Source organism: Apodemus sylvaticus, chromosome 8, assembly GCF_947179515.1.
Source record: "Apodemus sylvaticus chromosome 8, mApoSyl1.1, whole genome shotgun sequence".
NCBI lineage: Eukaryota > Metazoa > Chordata > Mammalia > Rodentia > Muridae > Apodemus > Apodemus sylvaticus.
In genome coordinates this window covers 93,699,024-93,723,171 of record NC_067479.1, presented here as the reverse complement: position 1 = coordinate 93,723,171, position 24,148 = coordinate 93,699,024, and the positions used below count along the sequence as shown (strand labels likewise).

At 49.1% G+C, this 24,148-nt stretch overlaps 1 protein-coding gene across 1 annotated transcript in view; it reads left to right on the top strand.

The window, feature by feature from the left end:
* Cacna1d (calcium voltage-gated channel subunit alpha1 D) overlaps positions 1-24,148 on the top strand; it is a 162,155-nt gene that overhangs the window by 55,799 nt on the left and 82,208 nt on the right. Inside the window, exons 9-12 of the mRNA XM_052190314.1 lie at positions 7,365-7,534; positions 17,991-18,078; positions 19,414-19,440; positions 22,944-23,104. Coding sequence (XP_052046274.1) covers positions 7,365-7,534; positions 17,991-18,078; positions 19,414-19,440; positions 22,944-23,104 — 446 coding nt within the window. The remainder of the gene's footprint in view (positions 1-7,364; positions 7,535-17,990; positions 18,079-19,413; positions 19,441-22,943; positions 23,105-24,148) is intronic.

Below are 24,148 nucleotides of genomic sequence, written 5' to 3'. Positions count from 1 at the left end.
TTCCCAGTGGCCCATTTATTTTAGAGGGCATTTGAGAAAGGAAACTTCCCAGAGCAGACTGCATGTCAACCTTCTACATTTGGGGCAGTCACACTGTCACATTTGATCGGCTCCTGGGTTTGTGTGCATTGCTCCACTGCAGACTACTGTTCTCTCCCTAGGATTCTGAGCTGATCAAGGGGTCTCATAATTCACTGTTAGGTTCTGGGAATTCTAGAAATACTAGGCCTGTGTTAGCAAGCAGTGAGGTCAGTGGGACCGTGGAAAGGATGCTTGGCTTAAAGCCTGACTGCTAGCCCAGCTATGAACTGGGCATGTGACAGGACCTTGTTGGTCCTCAGTGTTGGATTCACCTTTTTCTGTTGTGTGTTGGGGGTGGGGTGGGCATAGCATAAACTCAGCCTCTCCAACAGAATCCAGTCACTTTCCCTAATGCACGTTCTGATTCTGCTGAAGCTGCTCTTCCGTTCTGTTGCACTTGTCCTTGGGGCCTTGAGGATGGCAGAGTAGTATACCACCATTTCTGCTAAGCTCATGCGCCCCTTCATCTTGTCTAGTGTTGATGCTTCCAGACAACCCTGTCTGCCGGGTCTGAGAGGGAGACAAGACAGCTACACTGGAAAAGGAGCAAAATGGCAGAGGAGACCCATTCATAGCAGGTGGCCTTCCTGCTTTCCCTTCTAGGTCATGGATGAGGCCAAGGAGATGAAAACTACCATTCAAGTATGTTAGGGTGCTCGCTAGGGTCCACGCTGAGTGCCTGTGGACCTGGAGAAGGCAGATGTTATTACAGACCATGTGAGGTATCAGTTCATTTCAACCTGTCTGTGCCCCTTCTGAGAAGCTGCTGCTTCCCAAGGTTACCCATTTCCTCTTCCAGTACAACCTGGGCTCTCAGGAGTTGTACCGGAAGCTACCGTTTTCAAACTCCATTGGCCAGTCTCTGAGGACCCAGCCTATCTGTCTCCTTCCCATGGTAGCCTTTCAGAGAATGAGTACCAGCTCTCCACATCCACCCACCCTGCCACTCCTTCCTAAAGGCAGGGGATATTTGAGTGGCAGGTGGCAAGGGGAGCATCACTTGTCCCTAGGAAGAAAGATCTATAGTGGGTGAATGATCACACTGTTGTGTCCTACTTAACAGATTAGCATAAACACGGAAGAGGTGACAGTGACCTCAGGGTGAGGGTGGTTATGTCAGCAATGACAAGTCCCTTGGGCCCTTTTTCAAATTCTAGTGTAAGAAAATGGAGGCCTTTTTTACCCCATTCCTATCAGTGCTATGCTAGCCCGCCATCTGTGTTTTCAGAATGCCCTGGCCTCTCCACTGTTGTTTTCTCTCTGCTTTGTTGGTGCTTCACCCATGACACCTACAAAGCCAAGCTAGTAGTGGTTTTCTGATTTCTGCAGTTCCTGTTGCCTGTGAGGATACAGTGCAGAGCTGGGGCCAGTTGTGCTTCTGTAAACTAGCGCACACAAGTTAAAGGCCAGCCTGAGCTTCATAGCAAGACTCTGAATCAATGTTCTGCCCTACAAAAAGGAAGTGATTTTCATCTCTTCATTAAGAATTTGGTGGTCGATCCAGACCACCTCAGACTCTTTCCCTTTATGCTGGGGATTACACCTAGGACCTGGGTATCCTAGGCAAGTGGTCTAGCATTGGCTACATAGGTGGTCACCTATATGCCTGTTCCTCTGACCTGTTTTGATTCTCGTCCCTCTAAGCATCTGCTCCCTGCCCTTGCTCCCTGGTGTCCATGGTGAGCTACTGAGGAATGACACTCAGCATCTAGATGGGCCTGTGTGCCTGGCCTCGTGGACAGCCTCAGGACCTGGCCAGAGGTGTAGCCAGGTACCTCTGCAGGTAAAAGAGGACTCCCTTTTAGGTGTCCTCAGGGTGGGCATGTGTCAGTAAGGACGCCAAAGCCTGCTGAAGGATCCTCTCCATGGGAGGAGACAGGGACACATCTAGGTCTTGGTTCTCAATGACAAAGTGCCTCCGTGACTGAGAGACTTCCAGATCCTGTTTGGAAGTGGGAACTTGGGATTGCTGACCACAAATGCAGTGGCTGCCGTGGCATATGAGGTATACTCAGACTGGACAGTCTTAAGACTCACAGTAGTTCTGTTGGGCCGTGGGGAGGACTTCTTGTTGAGTGATATCTCCTTAAAGAGGAAATAAAATAGATGGCTTTCTAACCAGTCAGCCAGGAACAATCCCCTGCGAGAGGCCTGTGTTCATACGGGGAACTGCCCTTGGAGGCTGCCCGTGGAGGCTGCCTGTGGAGGCTGCCCCAGATGGCACGGCTGGGCTTGGACACATGATCTCAGCAGCCGAAGGCTTTCTTTCCCGTAGGGATGTATTCTGGTGCATGTGTTTATACTTAGCCTTCTTGCATTCCTGTTCGAAGTGGACATTCCGGGAGAGAAAGACTAGAAATATCTGAAGAAAATGGACAGCAGCATCAGTCACCTCTCAGTAGGAGCATGCCGTTCTAACTGCTGGGCTGGGCTGGGCTGGCAACAGCACACATTTGCAATTGATTAGAACAATTACAGGGTCTTTGATTTTTTTTTAATATTTTTATTTTCTATATTCTTTGTTTACATTCCAAATGATTTCCCCTTTCCCAGATCCCCCCTCCCCATATGTCCCATAAACCTTCTTCTCTCCACACATTCTCCAATCACCTCTCTCCTTTTTCTCTGTCCCGATACTCCCCTCCAATGCTAGATCAATCCTTTCCAGGATCAGGACCCTCTCCATACTTCTTCATGGGAGTCATTTGTTATGCTATTTGTGCCTTGGGTATTCAGAGCTTCTGGGCTAATTAATATCCACTTATCAGAGATTGCATTCCATGTGTATTCTTTTGTGATTGGGTTACCTCACTTAGGATGATCTTTTCCAGATCAAACTATTTGCCTAAAAATTTTGTGAATTCATTGTTTCTAATTGCTGAGTAGTATTCCATTGTGTAAATATACCACATTTTCTGTATCCATTCCTCCTTTGAGGGGCATCTGGGTTCTTTCCAGCTTCTGGCTATTATAAATAAGGCTGCTATGAACATAATGGAGCATGTGTCTTTATTGCATGCCGGGGAATCCTTTGGGTATATGCCCAGGAGAGGTATAGCAGGGTCCTCCAGAAGTGTCATGTCCACTTTTCTGAGGAACCACCAGATTGATTTCCAAAGTGGTTGTACCATCTTACAGCCCCACCAGCAGTGGAGGAGTGTTCCTTTTTCTCCACATCCTCACCAACACCTGCTGTCTCCTGAGATTTTGACCTTGGCCATTCTGACTGGTGTAAGGTGAAATCTCAGGGTTGTTTTGATTTGCATTTCCCTAATGACTAATTATGTTGAGCACTTCTTAAGGTGTCTCTCGGCCATTCAAATTTCTTCAGGTGAAAATTCTTTGTTTAGTCTCTGATTTCTTTCTTTATTTCTTCTTTGGCCAAGGTGTTATTGAGTAGATTATTGTTCAGCCTCCATGTGTATGTGGGCTTTCTGTCGTTTTTGTTGCCATTGAAGACCACTCTTACACCATAGTGATCCAATAGGAGGCATGGTATTAGTTCAATCTTTTTATATTTGTTGAGAACTGTCTTATAACCAATTGAATGTTTGACTGGGGGTCTCTGCATCTTTCTCTATCAGTTGCTGGGCAAAGCCTCTCTGATAACAGTTGGGTTAGAATATCATTAGGCAACAGTTCATTGACTTTTTACCCCAGTCATGTTTTGTTCTTTTGTGAATCTCAGGGCTATCCAGCCTCTGGTTCCTGGTCCTCCAGGCCCTATCAGGCATGGGCATGGGTATCACACTAGACCAGTTAGTGGTTGGCTGCTCCCCCAATTTCTGTGCCACCTTTACCCTAGAACATCATGCTGGCAGGACAAATTGTAGGGTGAAGGTTTTGTGACTGGGTTGGGGACACATACATTTGTACACACACACACACACACACATACGTACTTAGACATCAGCATCTTTTAAACAACTAGACATCGGCCTTTAGAGCAAGCTATGTAGACATCCTGAGTTCACAGCTGTACCAGTTCCAATTACAGGGTACACTACTGTCATCTCAGCGCTCACAATATTACTTGTGTCAACCCCTCAGCCCTCTGAGCCTCTGCAAATTCCACAGATCAGAAAATTCTGGTCTCCCAGAAGGTTCCTCCTAGCCCTCCCCGGCCCACCTTTGCTGTTTTCTACTGTGAGAGCTCCTGCTTCAACACTGCTCGTGTCAGATCCCGCCCTGCTTCAGCACCCAAGTCCAGCAGACAATCCCATGTGACCAAAGGCCCTTCTGTATTCCTTCCCTTTGCCCCAGTCCTGCCAGGACTGACGGTCGCGTGTCCATGAGCCGCTTACATTTATCTCTCTGCTCCTCCTTGGGGATGGCTCTGGTATTTACCAGCAGCACCAGCAGATGAACTTGTTTCGATCAGCTTCCGGGGTGTGGACATTTTTGTTCCACTCTATAGTTGATTTATTTTTAAAAAACAGTAACGTAAAGAACATTTCGTTCCAAAAGTCAAAACTGTACAAAACACTTTGGAAAAACACTCCATCCGTTATTCTGTCTTCCCCCTCATTCCTGATCATTGTTTTCTTCTGTTTTTAAGTGCATGCGTGAGAGGGCAGGAAAGAGGGTTATAGGCCTCTGTGCATAGGCAGGTACTGTGTGCATGCATGCAGAGACAATGCCAGTTGCCCCCTCTAAAAATCTCCATTTTTTTTTTGAGACAGGTTGTCTTGTCGGACCTGGAGCTTGCCATTTTGACCAGTCTTGCTAGTTAGTAAGTCCCTAGAATCCATTTGTCCCCGTTACCCCAGCACTGTGGTTCCAGGCTTACCACACATGCCTGGCTTTTCTCCTCGAATGCCCACCATCCAAACTTGGAACCTCACTCAAGCACTTGGCCCACCACACTCTCTCCTCAGACTTCTAACCTTGTATTCTGCTCTTTCAGATGCATCAGATAGAAGCATGTCTGTTTTCCTATTTCTCCTCCTTCATGGGCAAAGGGCAACAGCGTGTTATATGCCCATTTTTTGTATAAACACGGTTATATTGTCTCTTCACACACCACAAAATCCTGGACCCAGACAAGTAGACTCCCAGAATGTATCTGTTTTCAGAATTTCCAGTCACTTGCAAAGAGCGTTGCATTTCTACCAGTAACTTTATTCAAATAAATGTTTGCAATAAGGACTATCATTTAACTTCTTGGTGATAAACACCTTAGAAGATAATGGAATTTTATTTAAAATGGAGTAACCCCTTCTTGTCATCCCCTGAGGGTGATCCCAGATGCAGTAGACTGGAGGTGAGACTGGGGACAGGAGGTGGTAGTGGTAGGAAGCCTTGCTTTCCTGTAAATAGAGAGCGAATCAGGTATTAGCAGAATTATTCTGAGAAGTCATCATCACAGAAGGGTTTTATGCATACCTGCCTAACTGTGCTCCACCACAATGGGCAAGAGACCCGAAAGGCAGGTCTAGAGTTTTAGTGTAAATTGCTAAATGCGATGTTAAAGTAAAACTTTACTTTCTGACATTCTTAGTTGCGCAGGGTAACATTTAGCTAACTTCTGTCAACATTTTTTAAGGTGCTCGGGTCATGCATAAATCCAGAAGAACGTTGTTAGTAGGTAGTAATCTACATTTAGTGTGGTAAGACCAGAAACAAAACATGACAGAAGTCAGTCCCAGCGTCCTTTTGGCAAATAATGGACTGGAAGACCTATTTGATCTTCATGTTTAAGAAAACACTGTCTCGTGCTGTTTCCTGTGGGCGTGTCTCCTGAGGGTCTTCTGAGTTTTGCTTATGGATGCGGCTCTGGGTTGAGTTTAACTCTTGGAGTTGAGACTGATGTTGGGAGTGTCCCAGGCTGAGCTGTGATTTGTGTATGTTTTGGGAAGTTCTGCCGGTCGAGAAACCTCATCTATCCTCCGCATCTGCGTGTGTCAGCAGCAGGGCACAGCCCTCCATGTCTCTTTGCATTATCCCCAGGGGTGCCTTGGGCTGGAGGTCAGAGGAAAGTCCCGCACACCCTCCAACCCTATTCTACTCCATCTTTTGCGCTACGCCTGGAACCTCCCACAACTCTGCCTCTTGGTCCTCTTCAGAGGGTAAAATGGAGCTGGGATGGCCCTAGCAGGGCCAAGGATAGTCCTAGGGTCTGAATGGTAAAGAGGATCAGGGGTCACGAGTGGGAGCCTCTCTTGAGAGCAGAGAGAAACAGCTGGGCAAGGATTCCAGTTGTGCTGTATTCCTAGGCACCCGTTCAGTCCCCAGAATGCCTGGAGATTAGGGGCGGGGGCACGAGGAGAGAGAATAGGGAGTTGGCCTGATGAAAACAGCTCATCTGCCTTTGCCAGAGTTAGTGAGGTCATGAGAGGGAGCAGTGCTGGCTTTGAATCGGCAAGCAGGTGGGTGGGAAACGGCAGTCGCTGTGTCGGAGGCTGGAGGCTGGGGTCTGTGCACAGAAGCCTCTGTGCCCGGAACGAACAGCACCCGCTTCCTAGCAGCTTTCATTGTGTGGCCCAGACATAGCTTGGCTCCTGTGAACAGTTAACAGTTGGACATGCAGATGGTCCCTTGTATGTAAAGACTGGGCAGTCGTGCACCTGACTCTCAGACTTGCCTGAGCAGATGTGGGATTGTGTGTGTGTGTATAGAGACAGGGTTATGGGGTTGCAGTCAAGGGAAGCAGAGAAGACAACAGTTTGGGGACACTTGTGTATCTGCCAAAACTTTCCCAGAGCAGCTGTTCCTGTAAATGGCAGAGTGTTGGTCTACCTTTCTACCTTCTGCAGGGCAGGCTGGGGGAGATCATGGCCAGAGGCAAAGATTAGGACAAACTGGAGTATTTTGCCAGTACTGGAGGTCCTGCCTCAGAAGGGAGACCCCGGCTGTAAGATAGGTTCGTCGGATCCCTGCCCACTGCTCTGGGTGTGCTCTCTGCCGTCAGCTTGGATCACCTGGTGCCCTTCCTTGTGAAGTGGGTGGCCAGGTCGCAAAGAGAGTGGAGAGAGTAAAAGAATCCCACGATGATGTCCCAGGATGCTTCAGGTCTGGGCTTCTTCGTATGGGTCCTGAGGGAGTGTACTTTCTAATCAATCATGCATGTGTGTCAGTGTGACCTTTGCAAGTCTGATGCCCACACTGCTGCTTTCAGGGGACACTGTCTTCTGTTCTGTGCACGTGTGTGGCTCTGCAGCTGTGCTCCTGTCATTGTACTCAAAGCTGTGTGTCCTACCGTAAGGCCGCTGTGCAGCAGGGCACAGGACCCCATGGATGGATGGTGGTCCTAACAGGTTCTTTGTTCTCTTTGCCTCTCTCAGAGAATTCTCAAAGGAAAGGGAAAAGGCTAAAGCACGTGGAGATTTCCAGAAGCTTCGGGAGAAGCAGCAGCTAGAAGAGGATCTCAAGGGCTATTTGGACTGGATCACCCAGGCAGAAGACATAGATCCTGAGAATGAAGAGGAGGGTGGCGAGGAAGGCAAACGAAACAGTAGGTTCTGCCCTTCCTTCTCTTGAGCAGACACACCTGCTGAATGACTGAGGCGCTGCGGTGTGTTTGCATGCCCTGGGCCTCTACCCCTGGGCTGTGAGTAAAACACAGCTGTTTCCCCTCCTGTCTGCCTGTTCACGCCACAGAGAGAACAGTGCATCTGTGCACACTCTGGGTCTCCACCTGAGGCGTGGGCTTTAGGGTCGTGTGTAAGATGGCTTTTTAGTTGAGGGCCACCATTTGCATTGTGGATGTTGGGAACTCAGTAAGCCCATTTTTCTTACTGAGGCAGAGGGTAGAAGAAGATACATCTCAACTTAGGGCTATGTGGAAGGCATGTGGTTTCCCTCCCCTCGGTGAGTAGTAGTTCACCCACACAAGGATTTGAGGAGCAGGTCTCTTCCACCTCTGTGTTCTCCACACCAAGCCGAGTGCTAAGGCCACCAGGCCAGGAAGGAACCAGCTGATTGTAGTAGGTAGTTATTAAGGGGCCCGGGAGTGAGTCAGCGCTTGCTGCTTGGCAGCCCACCTGCCTGGGCTCCACTCTGTGGCATCAGGCATCCTTAAGTGCTTTCTGCAGGGGGTGAGGTCCAATAACCAGCCGGCCACTGGGATTAATTGCTTGTGCGGATCACAGAGTCTCTCTTACCTTTCCCACTGATGTGCACACAGTCATCCTGGGAGCAGTTGGGCCTTGGGTAAGAGTAGGAACTGAAATCTAATGGTGCATTTGACTACGATGCTTCCAATTTCTTTCCATTCTGGAATAGTAGATAGCAAAGATGGAGAACACATTTAAACAACAATGCCCCTCAAAAGGCTGGTCCTACCATGGAGAAGATATTGAGTAAGCTCTTGCTGAGCAGAGTCCTTGGGATGCATTCACAGATGAATACAGCCAGCGCTTGAGGTCATACAAAGGACAGTGGATACCTCAGGAACTGTGATGAAGATGTGGGACAGGCAGGGCCATGTGGCATGGTCTGAAGGTTGGTGTCTGGGGAAGAGCAGTTGAGTGTGAGGAGAAAGCTTCCGTACTGGGGCTACCATGAGTGAGCATAGGCCGTGTCCCGGGACTCTGTTGAGCCACAGTGGGCAGGTCAGGAAAGGCAGGCTTGTGCCACTTCTGGAAGCAGAACACAGAGAAGCTAAACAGACCCAGGGTCGAAGGACTCAGTATAAGTGGTCACTGTGTCCCTTCTAGTTTGGAACTCTATCTGAGCTGCCCTGAGGACAGTATTTTTGAGCCGTCACGTGTCTTTGCAACTGCCTGTAAGGTTGGCTGTAAGGTTGTCTGCTGGGGACTCTGCAGGTTGGAGCCTCTTGCCTGTCTTTCCCTGCTCACCACCTGAGAGAAACCCCAAAGGCCTCATTGTGTGAGGACGAGGAGACTAATCCTAGGTTACAGTGACACAGTGGTGGGCTTTCTGGGGCAGGATGGCATATATGTGTCTCTCACACAAGATGAGAGTTGACGAGCGGGGTGAAGGTCTGATGTCTGCATTTGCTGATGTGTGTGCTGTGATCAGACTGAAGGAAACAGGCGCAGCTTCCCTAGGGAACAAGCCCACCCACACCCCTAAGGCCTGCAGAGGACTTGAGTAGCTCGTAGTGGCTGAGGGCCCTCTTCAGGCCCAGCCACCAGGGCCTGTCTTAGATCGCTTTCTAGTGATGTGATAAAACACCGTGACAAGAAAGCAACTTGGGAGGGAAAGGGTTTATTTCAACTGACTGCTTACAGTCCATCTAAGAAGGAAGTCAGGGCAGAGGAACACAAGGTAGGAATCTAGAGGCAGTAAGTGAATCCAAGGACATGAGGAACAATGGTTGCTCGGTTTGTTTTCTTATAGACCCCAGGACCACCTATCCAGGGATGGTGGTACTGCCCATTGTGGGTGGGACCCTTCCACACCAATCATCAGTTAAGAAAATACCCCCAAAGACTTGCCATCGGCCAGACTGATAGAGATGATGCCTCAGCCCACTCTCTCTTTTCCCAGGTTACTCCAGCTGTGCCAAGTTAACAAAACCTAGCCAGTTCAGAGCATTATCTGGCCTTTTCTTCATTTGCAACATCGACCTGTGGAAGCCATGTTCACCCTCACAAGCTTAAACAGTGTGCCATGCATGATCTAGAGAAAGGACGATCTCAACCATGCACCTTCTTTTCTGGTTTTAATGTGTCACACAGATGGCCTCTTGCATGACATTAGCTTGGCACGTCCTTGTTGATCCTTGACTAGATATGGACGGTAATCAGTCTCTTGGGTCGATACTGCCCATCCAGGTAGTGGCTTTTATTTTCATTTTTTAATGAGCTGTGCTATGAAGCATGGTTTTTCCTGGACTTGGGGTCTCCTGAGGGTCCTAACGGGATCACTGTTTTATGTGAGACTGGCCTCACCTATGCCCTGTCACTTTCTGTAAAGAACATGACTATGAGATGACCAATCTCTGAAACTGTTCCTGTATTGACAGACCAACAGGCTATTTTGAGAGACCAGGAGGTCACAGTGATGCTGGAGTGCAAGAGTGGGTGTGTAAGAGTGGGCGTGCAAGAGTGAGCGTGCAAGAGTGGGCAGGCAAGGAAGGCTTTGTGAAGCTCTGCCTCTGGTTTCTTGGCTGTCAGGGAGGAGGTGTGAAGTCAGTCACTTGGGGAAATGCTCACATTATCTACCCAAGGGTCTCATGACTTTCACTCCCTGGCTCAGAGGCCCAGTTGTTTAAGCAGACAGCAGGGGACCTCTCCGTCTGCTCCCGGGAGCTCTAGTTAGGAACCTCTGAGTCTCGGCCTGTGTCAGTGGCTGACTCTCTCACTGGTCTAAGAATTGTCTGGAGGGCCCTATGCTAGCTATCTGATGCGAATGGCAGGGAAGTCTCCTGTGAGCATCCTTGGACTATTTAAGCTATCATATTTACAGCTAAATTTGCCATCAGAAAGCTGCTGCACCACCATTAATTGAATAGACAAAATTATCTCAGAAGTTAGCTCCTGAGCATTTGGGGAATTTTCAAGGATAATTTATTTAACTTTTTGCTGAGCTTCAAATTTCTTTAAGAAACCCTGCCTGTGTGTGTGAGAGTGTGTGAGTGTGTGTGAGTATGTATGAGTGTGTGTGTGAGTGTGTGTGTGTGTGTGTGTGTGTGTGTGTGAGAGAGAGAGAGAGAGAGAGAGAGAGAGAGAGAGAGAGAGAGTATTTGGGGAATTTTAAAGGATAATATATTTAACTTTTTGCTGAACTTCAAATTTCTTTAAGAAACCCTGCCAAGTCTGGTGTGTGTGTGTGTGTGTGTGTGTGTGTGTGTGTGTGTGTGTGTGATTTTTTTGGACAAGTACAGCTGCTTCTTCTTCAACAATGATGTTATTCTAGGGCTATTAAAATCTGGAGACCTAAAATTCTATTTTAATCTCTTCTCATGATTAAATTTTTTTTAAATTAAAAATAATGAAACCATTTTAAAAGGAAGCTCATTCTAAAATTCTGGCCAAATGAATCAGGGCAACCTTATTGTGGGGAGTCTTAGGGACCAGGAGAGGGTACCTGCTCCCCCTGCTGCCCACAGGAGTACCTGACTGCTTCATGTTGCCTGTTGGTCCTAGAGTGGTGGCCACTGCCCACCCACCTCTCCTTGCTTCTCCTACGATGGATCTCAGTGTACCAGGTCACCAGGCTGCCTGCCTGGCCAGTGCTACCTGCTTTTTGTTTGTCTGTTTTCCTGCATTGGTTTGTTTCAGGGGTCAGCAGAGAGTCCGCAGCAGAAGGCAGCTTATGATAACTATGTGTCCAGGTCATCTACCCTCTCTGGAGGAGCAGCTGGCAGGGCTGTGACTAGGGAGACCGATGGGAGGGCCAACCCCGGGGTCAGAGGTCTGATGCAGTGCCCACTGTCTGGGGAGCAGTCATCTGCCCTGCCCTGCTTTCCCCTGGGATGATTAAGTCAGCATGTAGAATGTGGCATTCACCACAAGTTTAAGCATTCTGGTATTTATTTACTCAAAGGTCACAGGGCGGCGATTAGCATTCATCAGGCCTTTCGTGTGTTTCAGATGCTGTTCCTGGGGCTATGGGTGCATGAGTTCTTATTCTTCACGCTGCTCTATGCGTCAGGACCTTGATGGATGGGGAAATCAGAGCGCGCAGACCTTACATAGTCTCCTTAGGCTGCACAGCTATGAAGCGCTACACTGGGGTTTGAACCCACGAGTGTTGGTGCTCTGGGTAGCAGCGTGAACCTGGGAGGGCGGGGCCTAAAAATGAGGTGGAGTAAAGTCCCATGCAGTAGCCAGCTTTATTCAGAGCATCAGACAGTTTATACTCTGGGGGTTAAGAAGAGTCACGTGAGCAAAGTGTAGAGTCAGGAGGACAGGACACACCCGGCAAAGCCATGCGTTTCCATGGAGGAGTAAACAAATATCAATGCCCAGTTGAAATGATTATTCCGAAGTAAGCTCACTCACTCCTATTTACTATACCTGAGAGGAGCCCAAAAGCGCATTCCAAGAACAGCCCACATTATGGAGGTGTGCACAGAGGTTACAAGACTCTTGTCTTAGCTACTCAGAGTTTTCTCACAAGATCTCGGAGATCTTACACAGCTTTGTTCGTGGGCTGTGTTCCAACTCATGAGTATTTGAACATCTGTGCCATGTCCTTCTGGCATAGGTTGGGGAGGGGGGACTTGCAGTGTGGAGAAAGCATGCCCTTTGCAGAAATGTGGCAGTGCCACCAAGGTGTAGGCCCGTGTTCCCATGCCTTTGCCTGCTCCAGCATGGCCCCCGGCACTGCCTGTGTGCTCCCGTTTCTGAGCATGTCCATGTAGACTCTACTTTAGAGGTTAGCTAGCTAGCTTGGCATGAGTTCAGCAACACAGCACTGATAGGTGTCAGAGAGTCTGTGACCCAGTTGGGTCCCTTGTGACCCAATGGCCATCCAAAGGGCTTTGGTAATGGGGATGCTAACAGTGATGGGTGGTCGTGTGTCGCTGGAGACAAGCACATTGCTTCTCTTTCCTTGGTTCCCATGTACTTCTTCCTCCAGAAACCCCACCCCAGGAGGTATATTCAGGCCCAGCCCTTGCTAACATCTCACAAGCAAGCAACACGAGGTAACCAGTTCCTACAGCCAGTGCGAGGTACCGTTGGAGTGAGAACAGGGCTGGCAGAGCCCAGAGCCTGCATTCTTCACTGCCCGCTGCCCTGCCCTGGAGAGCAGTCCTGGCTGGCATCCACTCCCAGTCTATCCCCAGACCCTCTGAGTCCCTGGAGGGCACTTTCCTTAAGAACTTTCCTAGATGCAAGGACAAACAGAAATCCTGTGACACAAGCTGGCTAATAGATTACTCACTTAGAATAGGTTCTCTGGAACAGGTTGACAAATGCCCCTATCCCTTCACCCTGAGCTATAGACTCCTAACTAGGAGGAGGGCGTGGCAAATGTAGATGATAAATCAGAGCCTGTGTCTAGGCTTCCTCTGTTCTGCACTGGGACCAGCTGCTGCAGCCCTGCCTGCCTGCTAAGCTGCCCTGTTTGGGTTGCTGTTGCTGCCCTCTGCTGTCCGGTAATGGGATTGCCTGTGTTCAACCTGAAGGGGTCACGGTGGCTGATTTGCTAAGAGAGGATAAGAAGAAAAGGAAGTTTTGCTGCTTTCGACAACGCAGGGCTAAAGATCACGGTAACTTGCTGAGGTGTTCTTGCTCTGTGGAGGCTCCTTGCCTGACATTTCCGGTTTCCTCTCCCTGCGTGTAGGCATTGCGTGAGCTGCATGTGCTGTGTGGTGTTTTCATTGCTTGGTTTCTCTGATGCTTGGCCCTGCTTGGTGTTTTTGCCTTTCCCTCAAACGTGTGGCATCACCAAGATGGCACCTCTTGGTTTGCACTGTACCTAGGAAGAAGCATCTGAACCAACTGAGGTAGCTCATTTGATTCAGTGTGAATATTCTTAGTCTGGAAGACACGCTTGGAAATGCTTTTCCTTAAATGATGCTTTTAAGTTTGGACTGTTTAGAAATTCCAATAATGTTATTTGCCTGACTTTTTTTCCAGGCTACATGTTTCAGATTGCTTCTTGGCCGTCGCTGGCTCATTTACGCAAGGCCATGCTGAAGCTAGTAGTCTCAGCTTCAAGAGCAAGGGAGGTGAAAAAACAAAACAAAACAAAAACAAACAAACAAAACAAACAGAACAAAAACCATCTGGGGGGGGGGGGACGGGACACAGTTCTCTTCCATGATAATAGCCTTATTTTGGAAATATAAAGTTAAATATAAAGTTTTATCCTAAATAATGTTGATCACACTGCTTACCCAGTCCCCAACCCCTCGACCAAGCATTCAGGACCATTAACTTACAGATGTTTATATCAAGAACTGGTTCCTTGCCCAGGTGTCTGTGGTCACTGCTGCAGTTTGGTAGTAGCCCAAGCTTTGCCTGGATATACTGGCATGGACGGCTTAGTGCTGACACCAAGACGGACCCCAGTCTCAGAAAGAGGAAAAATCTTTGAGATGACATAGGCCGCGGAGGCAGAGAGCCAGCTGCTCGCCAGCTGCTCGGCCAGAAGAGGGACACGCTGCATGATTTTGTTGCAATGTAAGAATGCTAAGCTCAGAGGTCAAGTGGGGTTGCCTGTGTTAGGATCCTAGCCTCCTCGGAAGAGGAAAGGCGTCAGGGATGGTCAGATGTAAAACATCTGGCTCACCGGCCCCAAAAGCACAAGAAGGAAGAACTCTATGAAGCTCAGACCCCAAGCCAGGCCAAGGGTGAAGCGGACCTGCTTGGTTTTAGTATTGACGGCAAGCTGATGAGCAGGCGTGCCTTGGGGGCCTCTGTCAGGATCAGTGAACCCCTCCTTGGGGCCACTCTTCTCAGCAGCAGCCTGGCCTCTCTGTGGTGTTTTAAAGATGCATGTGATGGACACAGAGAGGGAGCTACCTTATTTCTTAAGGAATCCCGCTTCCCGGAGTGAGGAATAGCCTTCTGTTGACCAGAACAAAGACCAACTCTGGTGCGGATGTTGTGCCACCTTTCCCACTGTAACACAGAGAGTAGTTTTCTGGGCACAGTTCTTGGTTCGGACCTGGAGGCCTTGGTCTGACCTTGACCCACATTCCCCAAGATGGGTAGGGTTGCCTCACAGAAATCCTCGCTCTGTCAGCATCTGCGTAAGCGTGTAGCGGTGCCTTCAGGGCCACCTGGGACTTCAGGGTTCAGCTGTGTTGTCAGCATGACATCATTCATGCTTGCCGTGGAAATGATACGAGAACAGAAGAGCTTGAGGCCAGACAGCCCTGACTCTTGGGAAGGAAACACAATGCTGCCACTAATCAGTATCCAGCCTCACCTCTTGCCCATTCCTTGGGAAGCTTTAGCAGCACAGGGGAAATACTAAAAGAAATCCCCAAGTGTGGGAGAAAGCTTGCACTAAGTAGAAGAGATAAAGGGGGCTAGAGAGGGGGATCTGGGATAAACTTAGTGCACTTACTGCTCTGTGGGAATTGGAGTTTGGTACCCAGCACCAACACAGTATAGATCACAGGCACCTGGAGGTCCAGCTCCAGGACATCTAACGCCCTCTTCTGACCACCTGAATACGTGTGGATTACGTTTACACTTAACATACATACAAAAATTTTTCAGAAGGCAAAATAATTTTAAAAGCAAGTTGCTCAAAGTCCCAGCAGCTCTCAGAAGGACTGTGGAAGAGCAGGTGTGGCATTCGGAAAGCCTTCTCTGGGGGCTGCTGGGAGGGTCCGGGTCTCCTGGGGCAGGCACAGGCTCTTGAGGAGCCACTCAAGGCTTGTGTTCTATTTCCTGGACGTTGGGCCTGGAGAGGACTTGGATTCAGGTTCTTCCAGGCAGCCTGCAGGGCTCCTGACTTCCTGAGGGGGTGGTGGGCAGTGGTCTCCCTGTGCTGCTTAGGTCCTGTCTCCTTGAAGAGCTGGGAAAATGTCTGGGGACTTCCATCCTCAAGGGCTGGTAGCAGAGCCAGACGACTGTGGGCCTTTCTATTCCTCCTGATAGCAGGTCAAAGGTAAATGGAGCCTGGAGGAGACCCTGTCCTGCCGCTCAGGTAACACAGACACAACAAACACATGTGCCCAGTTATGTGATGTGGACCCCCAGGCTTTCCCGACCGCTCTTCTGGAGCCTTTGACCTCACTGAAAGAAGTGACCTGGTGAATTCTGAGGTGCTGCCCAATTGAACCCACAAGTAGACTCGTGTGTGTGTGTGTGTGTGTGTGTGTGTGTGTGTGTGTGCATATGTGCATGCATATGCGTTTGTGTATGCCTGCCTCTGAATTTGTACAGTTGACAGATGTGGTTGAAAAACACGTTGTTTCTAGAGTGAAAGTTGGTGAGGAAATATCTGTGCATAAGAGTTGCTCACTAATAATTAGCATAGAGCCAGAAATGCTGTGGCCCCTCCTTCTCAGGCTGTCTGCCACCTACCTGCCTCCGTCAGATTATCTTAGAAATGAAGCTATAGGGATGGAGAGCAGCGTCACGCACTGATGGCGGCCGGAGCCAAACCTCCGGAGACTAAAAGTCACAAGATTTCATCTGTTCAGAAGTTTACTTCTGAAAACTAGTAATGTTTCAATATGTCAAATATGAGAATTGGGGGTGCTTAATACGGACAGAAGTGGCCCTAATGTGTGGTTCACACTGCCATCTTATTCGGAAATTAAAGTTCAAAGAGAGGCAGATGTCCTCATGGAGGTGGGGCAGATCGGAGCCTGGGGATTCCCCTGGATGCACAGCTCCCTCAACCTCAGAAACCACCAGCTGTCCCAGGGCACAAAGAGAGGGACTCCAGGTGGGATCTGCAAAGAACTTCCAGTGTGGTCGTCTTCACCTGTCACTACAAGGGCGATTTGCAACAAGCTGCTGCATTGTATTGCAGCCTAGTCTTACAGATAGGAGCATGGAGCAGACAGGAGAAGGGGGCTGTGTGTGTGTGTGTGTATGTGCATGTGTGCATGGGTCTTAATGGAGTACTTGCTGAAGGATGTTCCTATGTGAGATGGTGAGACTTCCTAATTTGTTTCTTTCCCTGTGCCCCCCCCCCCCATGGGTTCCAAAGTGAATGGAGGTTTGTCATTGGTTGCTTTGAATTCAAGGAAAGGGAATAGTAGAGTCTCGGGAGTGTAATCAGTCTGTGTTCATTTGGCCTTTGCTTCTGAAGCCTGGGCCTGAATGTGTCTGGACATAGCTCAAGCCCCCACAGGGACGAACTCAGCTTCTGGCCTCTTCACAGAGGGCTCAGGGACTTCCCTCTGTGCCCTTGGGAAACAGGACTCTCTGACCTCTGGGTCTCCGAGTCAGGTCCCACCTTTATCCTTGCAGTGAGCCTTCTCTCTCACCTCAGCAGGGATGGAAGCCGCATAGCCTGTAGAGAGAACAGTAATGCCCCACCCCCACCCAGCCTCAGCCGGGTCTCAGTGTCCACGCAGCTCTGTAGGCACTGCTAACAGGTTTTGAGGATGAAGCTTGTCCGGGGTAACTGCCTGCCCACGGGAGCAAGGCTTTCATGTGCATAGTGGACTGTTCCGAACACTGGGGTTCTGCCTCAGGAAAAAGATGTTCATGAGATCAGGTGGCTTTCCCCAGGTTCAGTTTAGGCAACCTCCTGTCTCCGCTCCACCCCGTCTTCCAGCATAATCAGTCATCTCTTCCAAGAGCATCTTGCACAGACCCCTGAGGTAGCTCACTCAGGGACACCTGCCCCTCACCCTCCAGGTGACCACATGTCGGACGTTGGCTCTGGGGGAATCCATGAACCTCCAAGCACTGCCACTTCTTCTAAGGATCCTGACGTGGACACAGGGCTCAGAGACTTCAGACCTGGGACTGAAGTCACCCCCGCCCTGCTCAGTGATTGGCAGGAGCCCTCACCCATTCTTGCCTCCAAGAGCTTCCTTAGAGCTCTGAAGCTGGCTTATTTACCTTTCCTGTGCTGGCCTGACAGGCTCGGCGGAACTCAGATATCCAATCAACCGCCACAGACTGAGTGGAGCTCCTAACGTTCGAAAAGGATTCCGTGCGTGTGTCTTCATGCAGTGCCTTCCCCAACTGTAATAACTTGTCTTTGGTGTGCTATGAAAATGTCTCTGTGAGCTGTGAACTTGTCCCTGCTGTGTAGAAAGGGGCGTGGAAGCATTTCCATACTGAGGTATTTGTATCCCTTCTCTGTAGTGCTGTGATAGGGAGAACACCTATGCCAGGCCTGCCCGCTCCATTCAGTGCGACACCTAGGCTGCTTTCCTCGGGAAGCATTTGGGCCACCAGAGTGGTCTCCTGCAGGTGATATTGGCTTTCTCTGCAGCTACTGGAAGTGAAGGCTCAGCCTGGCGCTCCTGATAGCCCTCCTTCTGGCTTCCTGAGAGTCTGCACCTGGCCCTCGCCTGGCATGCCGCCCCACAGCACGCCATCTAAAGCCTTTTCTTCTCTCCACAGCTAGCATGCCTACCAGCGAGACAGAGTCTGTGAACACAGAAAATGTAAGTGGAGAAGGAGAGGCCCAGGGATGCTGTGGAAGTCTCTGGTGAGTGTGGAGGCTGCTCTTCCTCCCTTCTTACCCCACCTCAGAGATGCTAACAGATGCTGAGCAGGTACCCCGAGAGGGCAGGGGAGTCCTAGGCCTCTGGTAGGAGATCAGCCGTGCTCCAGCGGGCTGCCTCCAGCCGCTCGGTCCCCCTCCCGCTGGACCAGGTCTGTTGGGGCACCCCAGCATCTTACATGCCTCTGCCTGTGAAGTGTGCCCAGCTAAGGCAGGGCATGGGAAGTGTGCTTTTTAACCCAGCCACCTGCTCTGTTCATTAGGTGCTGGTGGAAAAGAAGAGGCACGGCCAAGACTGGGCCCTCTGGGTGTCGGCGGTGGGGGTAAAGGCTGATTTCTCCTCCCACTTGGGTTTGGTATCTGTGCTTTGAAGGAAGAGCTTGAATGGCAGAGTTGCTGACTAGAATGTGCCACATACTTAAATCTTCCTTCACCGGTGGGACCTTCCAACCTCCCCCCTCCCCCCGCAGCTGGATCCGGAGGCCCCGCCCTCCTCTGCGCCCTTGTGTTTTGGAGCTGTGTGTGCACTGCCTTTTCCTAACCGTGTGGGACAGCATTCCCCTGAGGCTCTCAGGCTTTTCTCTAGATGACTGGGCTGCAGCAGCAGGGGTTGGGGGCAGCAATGCAGAATGTGCTAAGAACGGCCTGCTTTGGGGAGCCCTGTGCTAATTTGACTTGTTTGCTTCCTGCCTGCATCGTTTACATCTTATTCCTGGAGAGCACAGGTGTCATCTTTAAGAGAACTCAACCTCATTCGGGGCAGAGGTTCATAAAAATGACACACACAGTATTGGGAGGTACCGCGTTGGCTCATGGAGTGATTTCGCCCCTGTTCTCCTGCTCTGCCCTCCCTATGACGTGAAGTGGGCTGGGGATGGGTTTGCTGTGCCCATTTTGCAGATGAGAACACTGAGCTTCACAAGGCATGCTGTGTCTCCATCCTCACCCATGCTGTGATCACAGGAGCCAGGAGCCCATTCCGGCAGGAGCAGCAGCTGCTACTGTTGAGACTGGGGTTGCAGGCCACAGAGGCCCAGCAAACTGGCTTCCGCTGGAGGGAGGGAAAGGAGAAGGGCCCCACACCCGTCCACCGCCACTCTGGAACTCTGAGCCTTCTCTCATGCCTGGGCCCTCAGGCAGGGGTGCGCCGCTCACCTCCTGGCACACTGTTGGCACCTTGGCATCTGCTCTGGCCAGTTGTAGCCATGGGGAAGCAGAGTCCTGGCTTCTGTGCATGGCCTCAGCCATCTCTGCTTCCGTGACGGGCGCATGTGCTGGACCTTCCAAATGAGAGTCTTACCCTGTTCTCTTCCCTTCCAGTCAAGCCATCTCGAAATCCAAACTCAGGTCAGTTCTTGCAATTTTCTTTTCTTCCCCTCCCTTTTCCTTTCCTTCCTCCCTTCCTCCCTCCCTCCCTCCCTTCCTCCCTCCCTCCCTTCCTTCTTCCCTCCCTCTTTTCCTCCCTCCCCTCCCTTTCTTTCTTTTGTTTTTTTTTCCTAAGAGCTTGTATTATGATTTTTATGTTATTTTTTAAATTCTGACTTTTACATAGAATTGATCTTAAATTCTGACTTTTACATAGACTTGGTCTAGACTTGAGTTGAAACACGGATTCCCAAATTTCAGTCAATCTTTACGTATTACCACGCCGCCTTGGGACAGCAGGACAGGAGCATCAGCTTTTAAACATGAGCACATTTTGCCTCTTTATCAACCCTCCAGTCACTTCTCAGATTTTCCACAAGGAAGGTTCGAGGCTAAGGCACACAGTAGAGTTCCGTTTCCAGCCCTGGGTACGGGTCGCGCATTCACTTTGTAAGTCTCATCGACCCACATGCACTTCGTGTTCTCTTCTTGTGTGTTCTTTTCAGTTAAAGACATGCCCCTGCCGTATGCACACAGTAGTCATAAAACTAAACATAAAACCTAACCCTGTAGAAACCCTGAAAGAAAACAGGAGATAAAGCATTGTGAACACAGGTTAGACAGACTTTTTAAAGTTCACTGCCCAATACATGATCCATATAAGACAAAAAATAATAAATTGATCCCCATAAGAATTAAAGCATCTAACTTTATTTTAGCATAAAATCAAATACTAAGCCACAGACCTGATCAAGATATTTGCAAGCCATATTTGATAAAAGGCCAGTATCTAATATGAAGGGAATAATATGTAAAGACTGTATTGATGACAAACAGCCCTAAAATAGTGGAAAGAAGCTTCCAGCACACAGGTCACAAGAAGAAAGCTGCATATTATATAAGCTTAAGAAATGAACGTGGTTTATTAGGAAATGCAAGTTAAAAGTGTAGCTTGATGCCACTGCACACTGACACATGCAGTAGATCCCGTTCGGATAACTGGCGATGCCAAGTTCTGAGGGGAACATTGCCGGTGTTTCTATGCAGGGCTGGCAGGCATGTTATATGTTATAATTACTTTGAAAAAGCACTTAATAGCTGCTTACCAATCTACAGTAATGATCTGACCTAGCAATTCCAATTATAAGGTATTTATGTAAGAGAAAGAAACTTACATAAAAATTATATGTGTTTATAGTGGGTTTAGTCATAATTATCTTAAACTAGAAATAACCCAAATGTCCATCAAACGGAATAGTGAGCTGATAGGTTGCGATGTATCCATGTGGGGCAATGCTTCTCAGTGACAGGGAGAAGGGAAAAACGACTGAGGGGGCCACCGAGAGGGCTTAGAGGAAGAGGTGCTTGCAGTGCAAGCCAGGTGACCTGAGTTCTAGCCCCAGGGTACACATAAAGGTGGGGGAGAAACAGCTCAGCAAAGCTGTCCCCCGACCTCCACATACACGGCATGGCGTGTGCTCCCTCCACACAACACACGTTATGTGCACACTGTGTGTGTACACACGTTTTAATTACTAATAATGTAGCAACACTTATGAATCTCAAAAACATTTTGGGATGAGGAAAATAAAGCCTCGAAATGATACATGATTCGTGATTCTGGTTTCGTGGCACTCTAGTAAGCAGAGCATTGGGCACAGAAGACAGACCAGTAGTATGGAGCTGGGGTGACCCATGAATGAACTCATATGACTGATGGAAGTGTTCTAAATTCTGACCCAGCGTAGACCTAAAAGAGAATAAAGTTGTGTAATTTTATCTCAACCTAAATCTGAATAAAATGTAATGAGTCGTTTTGTGGGTCTCCGTTACAAACACCATAGCAACGCTTCTTAATTTGGCACCTGCCTCTCATCCCCTGCCTCAGATTTGACATTCCTCCGGAAATCTCCCCCGCTCTGTAGCCATACTGGACTGTCCTGTCCTCATAGGTGTCTTGCCTTGGTGTCTCTGCCTCCAGCATCTGTGACCTGACGTTTCCTCCACGGAGACTTCCAGTTGCCTCAGGAAATCTCTTAAGTCGCTGAGGTCCAGCCCTTCTCTTAAAGCTGGAGCTAGCCTTGGTGTGAACTTGTAGTTGCCATTTACCCACATCCTTCATGCCCATCAAAGCCAGCCGGAACTGTGCTGTATGCCTCTCCGGTTACAGGCACCAGACACCTAGAGTCAGCGTTCAGGGGTGCAGTACCACCCACACATAATTGAGCCCGGAGAGTCAGGCTCGTGGTCCACCATGTTTCCAGGGTCTACAACACTGAGGTCTTCTAGATGCCGAAGTCACTTATAGCTTATCACTCCTGTACAAGGTAGAGGCACTAAGCACAGCATTTTGGGACCACCTTACCTGTGTGGGGGGGATCATGTATCCCAGGACACTCAGCTGTGAGCTGTTAAGGATCTTCAGCAGAGTTGTCTGTGGCATTTGTTCCCTTGAAAACTGCAAGGCACAACGTGCTGGGTCCAGATCTACTCAAAGCCACCACACTGCCCGTCCTTTGCTGACCTTCTAGCTTCCGTATGTTTAGCATTAGCAGCACAGCAGTGTCAGCCGGGGTTAACTGAGGAAGCCTAGATTTTCCTCCTAAGTCATACCTCTCGCCTCCCTGACACTGAGAAAAAGAACTTTGTAGCCTGGCTGGTTCGTCCCTGGAATCCAGGCTACTGAACAACAGTCTGGTCCCTAACTGTCTGCTTGTGGCAAGGAGATGGGAGTATTTTCTAAAAGGAGACAGGCAGAGGGAGAAAATGTCTTCCTCTAATTACAAACAGAGACGGAAGGTGGGTGGGAACATGTCACGTGTCTGTTTGGTTCTGCTCATTTTATTTTTATGAAAACACGATTCAATATTGGATGTTCTCCTAAAGGTATATTTTTGAGCATTGCTAGTTAGGAAGGGCACCTGGTGACTCAGCACGAAGACACATGTCCCACTCAGCTTTGACACCTATGAGACACTGGAGGAACGGCAGAGATCTGGGAAAGGATTAAAAGCTTCCCTAAAAAGAGAGCTATGGTCACGGACTGTTTCTCTGCCTAATAATTTCCATGCAACAATTAAGCTGCTACACATACGTGACTCATGTGCTAAGTTGAGGGCTCCTGCCCCGCTGCCCTTAACAGATCACACAGGCTACATGGTGCCTACAAGAGCTTCGCGTGTGCACTGGTGTGGCCTTGAATCTGCTTGAGTCTGTGGACGGCTGGGTTCTGTAACACACTTGCAGGCTGCATATGTCAGACCCTGCAGTTATTTATAGCCAGCGGAGGGAAGCGAGAGCACGATTCGTTCACGCTTATACTTTTTAAAGCTATATGTTCAGACTGACAGCTTATATCATGGGGCCTCCTTTTCACTTCTGGGCTGGTAGTTCCTGCCTCTCCTGCCTAAGCTATGTAGTCTGAGCCTGTGTTACTCAGGAAAACTTGCCCACCGTCTAGGGAGCAATGTTTGCTTGTTTTTCAGCCGTCGCTGGCGTCGCTGGAACCGCTTCAATCGCAGGAGATGCAGGGCCGCTGTGAAGTCTGTCACGTTTTACTGGCTGGTGATCGTCCTGGTGTTTCTCAACACCTTAACTATTTCCTCTGAGCACTACAATCAGCCAGACTGGCTGACACAGATTCAAGGTAGGGCCGGAAGGTGTACTTCTTTTGTTCTGAATTCAAGATGCAGCAGACCGCTGGTCAGTATCCAGCTGTAGTGGAGTAGGGAAACAGGACTAACTGAGATGGCCAAGAACCGTTCAGACTCAGGCAAGCCCTGGGACAAGCCTACTGCCTGCACCATGCAATGTCCGCTGATTTATGCCCCAACCTTGAGATAGCCCAGGACCAAGAAGTTGAGACACTTCTCCCTGCCACATTGGAAGAGTTACTCTCACTTTAGTTTATTTTGGTCAGTGATTTTGATTTTGCTACTTTGAATAACTATCATAGGGATTCATGGAGGTCATCTCCAAAAGAGCCCATTCTCGGCCGCGTAGTGTGGAGCTCTTGAGCTATCTGTCCTTGAGCTATCTGTATGTTTATTTCTGTTACTCTCAGCTTGGGGTCATAATTTTTGTTACACACACACACACACACACACAGGCTTTGGAACTTTGGAGATGGCTGGGTAAGCAGAGTACCTGCTGTGTCAGCGTGAAGGGCTGACTTCAGATCTGCAGAGCACCGTGTAAGCAGCTAGGCCTGGCAATGTGTCTCCTTGGGCTACAGCGGATTATTGAGACTGCCTTGGGTTCAGTGAGTGGCCCTGCCTTGGGGAGATACAGCAGAAAGGGACAGGGCAGAACATGCAGAACATCTTATCTGGCCCCTGCACGTGGTCACCTCTACACGCATGTGTTCATAAGCCACACATACACACTCCCCCATACAAGTAGCAGAAATAAATAAAAACTTAAACCTGACGTTAGGGTGCTATATGAGGTTACTCGTCAATGTCAGTTTCAGTTGTTTATCTATTTTGTCTTTGTGTGTGAGGACACGTGTGTGTGTGTGTGTGTGTGTGTGTGTGTGTGTGTGTGTGTGTGTGGAGAGGGGAGTGGGAAGACAAAGCACAGTAGGGTCTGAATGCAAAATCTTCGAAGAGTTTAGTGATGAGAGGTTCAGAGAGTCACATAATAAATGTCTACCATTTTATAGTCAGTGAAACTGAGTCACAGAAAAAAA